The sequence below is a fragment of the Lutjanus erythropterus genome, chromosome 9 (genome assembly GCF_056507025.1).
Source record: "Lutjanus erythropterus isolate fLutEry1 chromosome 9, fLutEry1.hap2, whole genome shotgun sequence".
NCBI classification, from domain to species: domain Eukaryota; kingdom Metazoa; phylum Chordata; class Actinopteri; order Lutjaniformes; family Lutjanidae; genus Lutjanus; species Lutjanus erythropterus.
Genome location: NC_139325.1, coordinates 4,182,624 through 4,194,917, shown reverse-complemented (window position 1 = coordinate 4,194,917; position 12,294 = coordinate 4,182,624). Strand labels below are relative to the sequence as shown.

Here is a 12,294-nt window from a genome sequence, read left to right as displayed (position 1 = left end):
GAAAATACCAAATGCTTTCCACATATCTGAGCATCAGATCCAACTTGTTTGGCTCTGACATGGTTACGGCTTTTCTAATACCGTCAAAGCGCCAATTACTTGTGTATTTCTCAGGTGTTTTGTTTTGGCAGCCGAGCCCTCTTTTCTTTCCTCCGTCTGAAACAAATTTTCCCGCCCCGTATTCCTTCACACGGTTAATTGAAGGCTGTTTACAAACAACATGATTTTCTTAATCATGCAAATGAGATTTTCAGGTTTTCTACATATGTGCTTCCTTTTTTAATTTAGCTTCAAATGTGAAAAAAAGCTAATGAATGTGAGCACAAATACGATTTAATAAGTGTGATATGAGGCTTGACTGATTGCCTGCCAGCATCGCCGCGAGACACTAATGAATTGTTTCAGCCCTGATTATGAAAATGTGTAAATTGTCCCTTTCATGGTCCTTTTGTTTAGACAGCCTGACTCTCTCACGTTTCACACACAACCCCTTAGACTGAAAAATGGGACGGTGGACGTCTCTGTGGCCGCCACACACTTGGAGATAATGGGCTTCAATGGGCAGAGACACTTGACGTGAAAGCTGCACTCCTGTCGTTTGGCCAAGTTAGCTTTTCTCACTTTACTCATTAAGCTTTGTTTCCAATAGCTGGCTGCATTTTGGATTCGGTTCCCAACAGAGGAAATACTCGCTAACAAATCTGTTATCAAAGTTTTTTTTTTTTATCTCTTTTCACTCTTTCTTATTGGCAAAGACAAACCTTTTAGGCAGAAGGCTTCTCATTTTCAGTCAGAGCTCATCTTCTCTTTTGCTGATTGTATTATGCAGATTATATCAGCTGTAGCTAATAAATTGATCTAAAGCCCCTGTTCAGTACACATGTGCTGGCTTGGTTTGACTCAGCACAGCAGGGGTTTGCCTTTCCATTAGAACAGGGATATCAGCTTGATGGTTTGTCTTTTAACTGATACGCTCTCGTCTTGAATCAAATGGCTGCAAAACAGCGGATAAACACATTTCATATCCTATAAATTCTTCACAGTAACAGTCCTCTGTTGTATTGTAAGTTAAATGATTTTATTTTGAATGTTAGGTTTTTATGAGTAGTAACCTAAAGGGACAGTTTATCACAAAATCAAAAATGCATATTTTCCTCTGGCTTGTGGTGCTGTTTACAGATCTATACTGTTTTGGTGTGAGTTGGAGAGTTTTGGAGATATCAGCCATAGAGATTTCTGCTTTCTCTCCAATATAATAGAACTAGATGGTACTAGTCCCAAAAAACACATTTGAAAAAGCAGTGTCTTTATAGAAATCATGACCCAGTTGCTCAAAATGATTAACAGATTTTGTTTTGAGCAGTTTCACATAGGAACTACTTTTGTTTCTGCAGCAGAATCTGCCAGAACTACTTTCTTTCTAATAGAAAGAAAGTAGCTCCTACATCAAACTGCTCACAACAAAAACAGCTGTGGATTATCTTGAGTAACTGGGTCATGATTTTTGAGCGCCACACGCCAGAGGCCATTTAGTCAGGGGATCTTTCTGCTTCGCTTTATCAGCTATCAACAATGCATGCTTCATTTCTTAGAACTATCTGAACGTGGCCTGCAGACGACAGGTTTCAGGCAGGACGATCTAACACAGGGGCGGGCAATCATTTTTCATGGGGGGCCACATGAGAAATTGATCAGGCTGCCGTGGGACACAAATGATATAAGATGATGATATCTTTAATAATGGAATGGTCAGAAGTGTTCAATATAGGACACTTCTACTGTTGGAATTGCCATGTGATGAATCGTGGGCTTATATTTTGTTGGCAATGACCAAATCTTGATGTTTTACAGTGTACCATACATGCTGCATACAGGTTGTAATGATGGTTGCAGCAAAAGTAGAAGAGCAGCAACATAAACAACATATATGTGCAGCACTGAGTGAATAAAGTTACAGTTTAATATAAAAAATACAGTTTATTATCATTACCAATGAACTGACCCCGTTCAAAATAAAGCTCTGATAACAGTTTAATGGTAAGCAAAATACTACTGAATGTCTTTAATTTTTCTACAGTGGCTTTGCAGGCCACATAAAACCTTTCAGGGGGCCACATTTTGCCCAGGTCTGCTCTAACAGGATGTTAGTATTTCTCTCTCTTCCTGTATATTCTCTGAAGGCTGCTGAAAACCATCCAACTTGACTGCAGCTTCTTTTTGTCTCCACCTATTGCTGCGGCCGCCTGATCTCGTCTATTTTCCAGGCGAGGCGCAGTTCATCTCGAGTGAGTCTGTTGTCTGAACTCAGACAAAGATCGCTTGTTTCTTAGGGAAAACATTAATGTACAGCTACATTTTTGAGCAAGAGTTACCTGCAGCTATTGGTCAGATGAGCTCCTTTTAGAGTTAAGTCAGTTGTTGCAGAAAGCAGTCACAGATCACTGCTGCTTGGCTGCTTCAGTCATGTTTGGCTCATTCAGCAGGTGTCAGGTGTGGCATTTAGTTTTTTTGGTCTGATTTTGAAACATTTAGTGGTATGCAGTAATATATATATTTTTTATTTTCCTCCTTTTTCAACTGAATTCTTAAAGTCTGTTACTGCATCATCAGTGCAGGATGAGCCACTGTGATGTGGTATGAAAATAAATAAATAAACATAAAATAAATAAAATATTTTTGTGAAATGATCAATGCAGAAAGCTGTAGACAGAAGAAAAGACTTCATTTGTGGATGAAAAATGCATGAGGAGGGACTGTCTTTGTAGTCCAACGCGAGTCTCTGCAAGAGGTTCCTCAGGCCACCAGGAGGGGAAACATCTCACTGTCCAACTGTTTCACAGGCCGAGTCACAAACACTGCTTGATCCCAGGAGGAAGTCTAATGTGTTTAGAGAAGCCCTCAGAAATGCTGAGCTGATCAGAGCTGCGGAGGACGCTGAGGTAACAGCAGAGTGAAGATAAAGCAGCGAGGACGGCGCAGAGACCGCCCTGTTCCCTGTGCCTCATCCTCTGGAGGTGTGTGTTGTTGATGATAGAAGCGGAGTTTGTGGAAGGTTCGTCCTGGGCCTCCTGTAAACACACGGCAGCCTGGGATTTCCTTCCAGTTAAATTAACTAGATGGTAGCACTGTGCATTTGTGCATTGCTATGTCATTGTCAGATAAGGACGGGAGCTGTGTGCCACTTCATTACTCCATGATGAATCTTCACCCCAAAATAAAAGACACACATTTTCCCTCTGGCCTGCAGACTTTTGGAGATATCTTCTGTAGATATGTGTATCTTTTTTTTAAATATAATGGGACTAAATCACACTCGGCTTGTGATGCTCAAAGCACCAAAAAAAAATGTATTTTATTTTGATTTTGTGGTGAACTGTCCCTTTGAGATTGTAGCATATTTACACTAGAAAAGTGACTAAATAAAATATACTCCAAATAAGTCAGAAGTAAGTATTTTTCCTGCAAAACTCAATTCATGCTGCTGATGTTCATTATTGCTCATGATGCTATGGAGGAGCAACTCACAGCTGAAAAAAAGCAAAGTGACGGGACTTAAAGTGTCCATCACAGGATGTCAATCATTGGGATGGCAGTGGGCATGAAGTCCCCAGCTATGTTCATCACTTTGTTTGCTGCCTCAAAAGCATAAACAAGAATTGGATTCCTGTCTTTTTGTGTTATTATAAAAATAAATACACAATACCTTGCTATAATGACAATGTTATGGGTGTAAGAAAATAACACTGTACTTGAGTATGATGAAATTATTTTTTTTGATACTGTGTCAGTTTTCAAAAAGACCACTGATTTTAATTATTAGTTGACATTCAAAGATTCATGGCTTTGTTTAAATCCCTGATTGTGAGAGTCCAAAGAAGTTAGGATGCTGAGTAAAATGTAAATAAAAACAGAATGCAATGATTTGCAAATCCTCTTTGACCTGTATTCAGTTAAATACAGAACAAAAACAAGATATTTAATGTACAAACTAAATAACTCTATTGTTTTTTGGAAATATACATTGCATTCCTTATGATTCGGTGGGCTGGACATCACTGACCGCTCGCAGACAGCAGCACTGGTATATTTTTATCTATAAAGTGATACTGGGCAAACCTTCAGCCGACCTCTGTTCCCTTCTCTGAGTCAGTCAATGTACACCGGGATTTAACTGGCCTGGGAAGAACTGCATTTTCCTGATACACACCATGAGTTTGGAATAATCTGCAGAAAGATCGTAGACTAGAAACACTTATATCCACTGATGAATTTAAGGGCATCATAAAGAATGTGGTGATGAAGTCGTGCTTGTTTTTCTTGAGAGGCCATTGTGTTTTAATAGCTGTTGTTTTATTGTGGATTTTTGTTAAATATGTTGTGTTTTGAATCTCAGTGGGGGACGTCCTGGTTAAATAAAGGTAAAATAAAAAAATTTCCAGGTTCACTTCACTGGCAAGTGGACTATTATGTGTGAAAGCCGCCCTGTTCCACATCATCATGTGGTGATCAGTGCAGTCGTTTCCCTCTACAGCAGCCAATAACTTTAAGTTTTAAAGTTGAGCTACTTTCATACCATTTGTGGGCCTCATTTCCTCTGAGCTGCAGATGTTAGCTCTCTCTCTGTGAACCGGTGACAAAGAAAAGTGTCTAAAAGTTCCGAGCTGACGATTAAACGAGAAGTCGTCTTCGGAGTTCTCACATGAAGTGAAATCCTCTCTCCTCCTTGCTGACATTACACCTCCCAGATGATGCAGTGGGGAGCCTCCAGATTTTAATATCTCTCATAGACTCGTAATGTGTTCTGCGAAACCCTCTGAGAGTCTCCTTTTCTGGGTTAGTGAATTCATCCTTTTATATTACCTTTTCATATCTCTCTCTTTCTCCTCAGCCTACAAGCCCCAAGTTTGGAAAGGCAGACTCGTATGAGAAGCTGGAGAAGCTGGGAGAGGGCTCATATGCTACAGTTTACAAAGGAAAGAGCAAGTAAGTAGTGCGTGCATGTCGAATCAGGCCTAATCCAGTCACTCTTCTTTATAGTTCATAAGAGCCACTCATGCAGGCAGTGAATATTACATTTAATTATACAGGAGCACCGCTGTAACTGAATGAATTAATTAAATGCAACAGCAATAACAGTTACACAGTCTAGTTTTTATGTAAATAATCTTTTCTCCTTTCTGCAGAGCTGCAAATCCCACACATGCGATGTAATTTCTTTTATTTTAATCACCATAGGATGGACGTGTTTATTCATTGATTCAGTAGTTCTGTTCTAGTTTTCATGCTGCGGTGCTTTCCTTCGACGTTTTGCTAATTAAATTCCTGAAAATGAAAAAGTCCACCCACTGTAACTGTATGGAAGTCCGCAGGCTCTAATCTCCTCAGTAATGATGTTAGTGTGCGTCGCTCCTCACTACAACAGCTTTGATTGGTGAGCTTCATTCACTTGTAATCCTGTGGCCCTTGTACCCGAGTCTCACTCCGCTGCTGCTAAATTACATTCCATTGACTTGACAATCTTCACTGTTCTCCAGCTTCAACGATTTTAATAGATTCTTTTTTAGTGTGACGCAAAAAAAAAACTCCACACAGGATTACCATAGTTTGTCTGTGCTGTGTGTTGTTGCCAGGGTGAATGGGAAGCTGGTGGCTCTGAAGGTGATTCGTCTGCAAGAGGAGGAAGGGACGCCCTTCACAGCTATAAGAGAAGGTAAGACGTTCAGAGGTATAAAGAACTCAAAGAGCAAAAAAGGAGCAAGATGCAAGAATATTGGCTTAAACCATTCAAAAAAAAGGCAGCTAACAACAGAATTTGAAGGAATAACCGTTTGGCGTGTCATTTGAAAGATGTCTATGTAGGGTCAGTCTGGTTGCTCTGTTGATGGACTGCCCCACTCAGTTCCAACCTACGGGTCATTGCTGCATGCCACCACACCCCCAACTCCGTCTTCCCCTTTTTAAATCCTAACTTCAGCTATCCTATCAAATAAAGGTGTGAATGACCAAAAAAAAAAAGTTTAAAAAAAGTCTATTGCTATCTGCCTTCAACCTGAGGCTCCAGAGCCACATGCAGCTCTTCAGCTCCTCTCCAGTGGCTCTCTGTGACTTTGGCAGAAAATGATATGGAAATGAATAACATTACTTTTTAAAATATTTTTACATGTTTCATTGTTGTAGGTCTATGAAAAAGTTGAGACAGCTCAAAATTTCAAGCCAACATACTACAAACATAGTACATCAGTTCAGAGCCCAAGTCAAATTCCTCAGTTTTGAAAAAAGTTTGACCAAGTACTGATCTTTTGTTGAGATAATTTACTTTTCTTCTTTAGACAAATTTAAATACTTGAATTTTAGAAAGCTCAAAATGTTGTAGTTAAAAAAATTATAGTGTAAACTGTTTCATTTTAAGGTAACAAAATAGTAACAAATCAGGTTCACAGTTAACTGTGACTAAATTTTGAAAAACAATGTTTTTGAGTTTCTCTAACTTTAACTTTTACTATACATTTATCTGAGAAAGAATAGTAAATCATCTCAACTAAAGGTCAGCAGAAGATTTGAGTTGGGCACAAAACTCCAAAATCTATTGCAGTATGTTGTACAGTGAATTTAAAAAAAGTGTTAATATTTCATCAACTAAAATATCAAAGACTGTGTCTGTGGCTCGATGTCTTTTCCTCTAAATTGTGATGGTGGCTCGTCTTCTTGAGTCTCCATAAGCTATGGCTGCCTAAAAAAAGTCTTCAGGGAAAAGAGAGAATTTAATAGTTGTGACTCCAGACAGATTTTTTTTTCTCTTTTTTGGCCAAAAATGTCTCCTTTGATCATAAAGGTTGCAGATCACTGAGCTCGCCCCAACCTGTCCTGTGTTGTAATACAGCTTTGTACTTAAATAGTGATTGCCTGATAGTAGTTCAGCCCCAACAACCCCCTCCTTACTTTTTATTATGTGTAGTTTCAGCTGGGAGATGTGAAGATGCTCGCAAGCAGCAAGTTTGCAGCATTTCACCAACTCTCTTAGCTTTTTACATCTATTAAATCAGTGTTTCCCAAACTTTTTTCTAGGGGATCCACTTTTTTAAAACTGCCAAACCATCGCAACCCACTTCACAATAACCCTTATCAATAAATTCTGGGAAGAGTTCATTGTTCATGTTCACTGCGTAATTGAACTTTCCTGGCCATTTTACTGCCATTTTTGCATTACCCTATATTATCTTGACACTTTATTGAAAATATATTCATGTTAAAATGTGAGTTATATTTATTTAGGCTGAGTTAACAGCTCATCTCATTGTTTTTATTTCCCATTATCAGAAAAACAACATAAGACATTTCAGCCTAAATGAGACTAAATTAGTGCATTTAGACAGAATTAACAGCTTCTTGTTTTTTCCTCTCATCAGAAAACCAATATAAACATTTTAAATGCTTTTTGAAAGCTGTATTGCGGATATAAATCTTAAATTTGCAGAATTCCTCCATAGCCTTTTACTTATTTGGGGACCCAAATAAAATCTCATGTGACCCACCCATGGGTCCAGTTCCAGTCTTTGGGAATGACTGTATTAAATAGCCACAATAAACTCATAAAATGTCAATAAAGCAAGTACTCTTATCCTTATTTTCTGCATTAAACAGAAAAATGCAACTGTAGACCTTCTGAATTCAAGTTTCTTTTTTCCTGAACAAAGACCAGTTTAGCTTACCTTGTTAGTGCACTGTGAAACACACTTCATCAAACTCACCAGAGACTAAACTCATTAAAACCATCTTGATCCGTTTCCACCTTTCCAACAATCATCAACTCTGGTCACAGCGGTAGATGTGAAAATATTTTGGCTCTCCGCTGCCTCTCAGATGCAGGACCTCACTCTCACTCCTCTCCCACCTCTGTGCCTCTCCTGTCCCTGACCTCTGTCGTTCCTGGAGTCAGAGTCCTGGTCAAAGCTGCCATAAATCACCTTTGCACTGTATTGTCAAACTGGCTCGGAGGCCGTGTTCGGTCTCGGTCTCGGCCTGTCCGTGTCAAGTGGCTCCATTGACTGGTCACCCCACTCCTGGTCTGCCTCCCACTCTGGCGCCGCTCTACGGTGACATTGACACTGAGAAACTCCTTCTCCCACCGGTCCAAAGCTCCTGTGCTAAAGGAGTAAAGACCAAAACTCACCCAGTCCTCAGCTCACCTGAACTCTCAGTCCCAGCAGAGTCAGCTAATATGACCTCTGCTAGCTACAGCTAACTGAGCTAACAGCAGCTCAAGCTAGCAGCACCTGGTGATTATTTTGGTCATTTGATCTGTGCTGGTGTATCGTTGGTCACAGCCCAAATGCTGCTTCAGGTCAAAGTCATTTAGTCAGGTATGGTCAAAATGCCCACTAATATTCTCTTTGAGCTTGTGCAGACATATATCCCAGCATGCATTTCGGATGCGCCAGCTGCTTTGCCAGATGACAGTCAAATCCTAAACTGTTAAAACTTTCATACTACAATTCTTATTGTGTCACCAATAACGGCTGGTAATATTACTGTCTTTTTTTTTTTTTTTACCAGCTTTTGCCATCAGACACAACATTCTGTGTCCCACAGGCCCGACTGAACACACTCTGTGGTTCCTCAGCCTGTCAAAGTGTTCCCTCAGAGTTTGGGTTCTAAGTAGGCCCCAGTGTTCTTATGCAGACTGAGCTCTGAATGTAAAACTAAGCCATTACTTTGATTACACTGCAGATATATTTTCTACATGTCTGATGTAATTACAGCTGCAACGATAAATCGATTATTAAATTAATCAATTGCCATTTTGACTTTTTTCTTTGAGAAAAAAGTTAAAATTCTCTGATTTCAGCTTCTTAAATGTGAGTACTTGTTTTTTTCTTTAACTCCCCTACATTAGTAAACTCAATATGTTTGGGTTGTGAGTAAAACAAGACATTTGAGAACGTCATCTCAGGTTTTGGGAAACACTGATCTACATTTTTCACCATTTTCTGACATTTTAAAACAAACAGCTATTAATTGAGAAAATAATTAAAATTAATCAACGTATGAAAATAATCGTTAGTTGCAGCCCTGGGTGTCATATGTTTGTAGTGTGTCTTTTGTTGTTTGTAGGGGTGCAACGGATCACAAAATTCACGGTTCGGATTCAACAGCATAGCTACACCAGTGCTTGAAGTCATGGCTGAGGTTTCGCTCGAGCTGAAGTGATGTTTTCAGTCGCTCTTCACAGACATGCGATGCAGAGTAAAACACAGCGTGCATCTGTCCTGTGTTTCACTGCAACTCTGCATTTGGATTTTGGCTATTATTACTTACATGAAAGCAAAAGTTTCACACTATGATGGTTACATGTAGTCTGCAGATGCGTGCTGAACTATGGGGGTGATCTGTATTGGAACAGTGGACAACTGTGATCCGTTGCACCTCTAGTTGTTTGGTTAAAGGATCAGTGTATAGTGTTTAGTGGCATCTAGTGGAGAGCTTGCAGATTGCAACCAATCTGCCTCTCCCTCCCCTTCCAAGTGTGTAGTTGGTTTGTTTGTTCTGGGCTTCTGTGTGGAAGAGGACCTGCACCATGTGTGATATAATTCATTCTAAAGCAACAAAAAACCTAATGTGTCTTATTTACAGGTGATTACACACTGATGAAAATATACTTAATGAATATTATCTTCCATTTCTGCCAAATCCTTGTAAATCTTACACACTGGACCTTTAAATGTCGCGTTTTGTTGTTTATGTGAAACACCATATGCCGTGGAATGTAATACAAATTTCAGAAGAATATTCCTAACATTTCTTCAGAGTATGTAAGACGTTTAGAACAGAAGCGGTATAAATTAGTTTTCACTTTATTTTAAATACAATTACAGTCAGGATAACAGGTGCATCTCACGGTAAACAGATAAAAGATCAGAAAGAAAAAGTTGAGAGTGGAGAGTTTTTGCTAAACAACAGGTGGTGAGTCCAGCTGGTGATCAACAATGTTGTCTCAATTGCAAATTTAGCGTACTGTGTCCTCCTGTTCTCATGAGACTGAGGGATGGAGCGTGGCTTACACTGTAATAAGAAAGGCTAGTCGACTCTGTTGAAAGTCTCTTCAAAATAAGACTCTGAACAGCTGTCGCCATTATTCATAGTGAGGTTAGTTATTAATTAAGTGTTTGCTCCATTACCTTTAATAAGTTGTATAAGACATTTTTAGTGTTCAGTCTTTCATAAAAAGTGAAAAAAAAAAAAAATCAATTTCTCTCTCAACTGCATAAATCTGCAGAATTACTCCGGCTTCTTCCTCATATACACTCACCTGTTTGAAGAATTTACAATTATTATCAATATGTTGAAAGAAGACAGGCTCCATAAAAGACGATGTAAGACGGAGTATCAGGGCCATTATAAAATGATTGTTATTATGAATATTAGGAAATGATTCTAAAGTACGATAAAGTGGTGGTGGGTTGCATGTTGTTGTGTCCTGGCGCTGTCTCTCTGTCTTTATTTCCTTGCAGTTCCCCTGCAGTAGTTCTGTGAAAGCGTAGCTGCTGTGGCTGCTCTAACATGCATTACGTTGGGGTTCAAGTTAATCAGAAATGTTAATAACTATGAGATATGTGATATCCTTTGTTAGAGAATATTTTAGTTTTTTCTCGCACATTTGTGGCTTGATTGTCAGACAATTTCTGACTTTTTTTCCCTGCAAACTTATGACTTGATTGTGAGAGAATTTATGATTTTTTTTGCTCACAAATTGATGGCTAGATTGTAACAGAATTTTTGACTTTTCTTCCTCAAATATAGGACTTGATTGATATATTTTTTTTTCCTCACAAATTTATGTCTTGATTGTTAAAGAATTTCTGACTTTTTTCTACACAAATTTATGTCTTGATTGTTAAAGAATTTCTGACTTTTTTCTACACAAATTTATGACTTGATTGTAAGAGAATTTCTGAGGTTTTTGCTCACAATTTTTCCTGACAATGATACCCCCCTCTTTTATTTATTTATGTATTTATTTATCTATTTATCTTTCTATATAAATGTGGTTACAATGGCCCTAATATACCGTTTTACTGTGAGAAACTGGTTGAAATGGTTTATAAAAAAATATATATTATTAATTATAATAAGATTTAAAGGACTTTTTTGCAATAAACATACCTGATAAAGCTAAAATCGCTGCCTTATAAATATTGAAAAAAAAAATACATTGTGACTGTAGTGGACCAAACTAACCAGATGCCCCTTCCTGTCCAGCAGCAGCACACAGCGTCTCCTGGCTCAGTGTGTCCTGTCTGTTGTTTGTGAACCACTTGAAGCTCTTCAGTCCTCTGAAACACTCAAACGCTTCACACACACACACAACTGGCTTTTGAATTTAGATGAGAAAATGATTCTGTCTGTTTGATCTGTGTATGATCCGGCCCTGATGAAGTGAGAGCCATCCTGGGCTCCACACACACACACACACACACACACACACACACACACACACACACACACACAGGGTCCAAACTCTCCCTGTGAGCGTATCAGAAAGGCACTTTGAAATTGAACTAATTCAGCAATTACTGAGCAGGAAGCTCCCAGTGCTGCTATGTGAGCAGCATTACAGACTACTGCTGAATAAAGTAATATATCCAGAGGAGAGGAGAGGAGAGTTGACTGTATGTGTGTGTGTGTGTGTGTGTTCATGCTTATTAAAACTGCACACACTCCTGCTCATTACAACCGATGAGGTGGGTGTGTGTGCGATGGAGGGGGTTGGATCTTCAAACGCTGACAGGATCTTTGAGGTATCTATCGTGCTAACCTCCTCTCACTGAGAGCAGTCCTGCCTTATCAGACTTTTTTTTAACAACCTTTAGGTCCTCATACAGGATGAATGTATTCATGAGGCTCCATCACTCACCAGCTCTCTGAAGATTTGTCCGTCAAATCTCCGCTGTGCCCTTGGAAAAAAACTTTGTGTTTGCTGAATTAATCACATTGGCAACCGTCTGAAAATCCCATTTATGTCTCATAATAAAAACAGTGCTTATTATGCCGCTGTCACATTCTGTCCTAATGAAACTATTCCCCGTACTGCCTGACTGAGTTTTTATGTCAGCTGTTTGTTTGCCTGAAAATTTGTCTCTGTGATTACCGGTGAAAGCTCCGCAGTCTGTCGCTAAAGTACAATTACACCTCTGAAAACTTATTTCCAAAATGATACCGGCTGAGTCCTGAATATTACCACTGTGGGAGAAAAACTAGTGATATATTTCTAACAAATCAGTATGGGGGTGCTGGAAT

The 12,294-nt window shown here is 39.1% G+C and overlaps 1 protein-coding gene across 3 annotated transcripts in view; it reads left to right on the top strand.

The window, feature by feature from the left end:
- Nucleotides 1-12,294, top strand: part of cdk14 (cyclin dependent kinase 14) — a 314,716-nt gene that overhangs the window by 108,027 nt on the left and 194,395 nt on the right. For all 3 annotated transcript variants that reach the window (XM_084725970.1, XM_084725971.1, XM_084725972.1), the window contains 2 exons: nt 4,889-4,983; nt 5,631-5,710. In XM_084725970.1, coding sequence (XP_084582096.1) covers nt 4,889-4,983; nt 5,631-5,710 — 175 coding nt within the window. The remainder of the gene's footprint in view (nt 1-4,888; nt 4,984-5,630; nt 5,711-12,294) is intronic.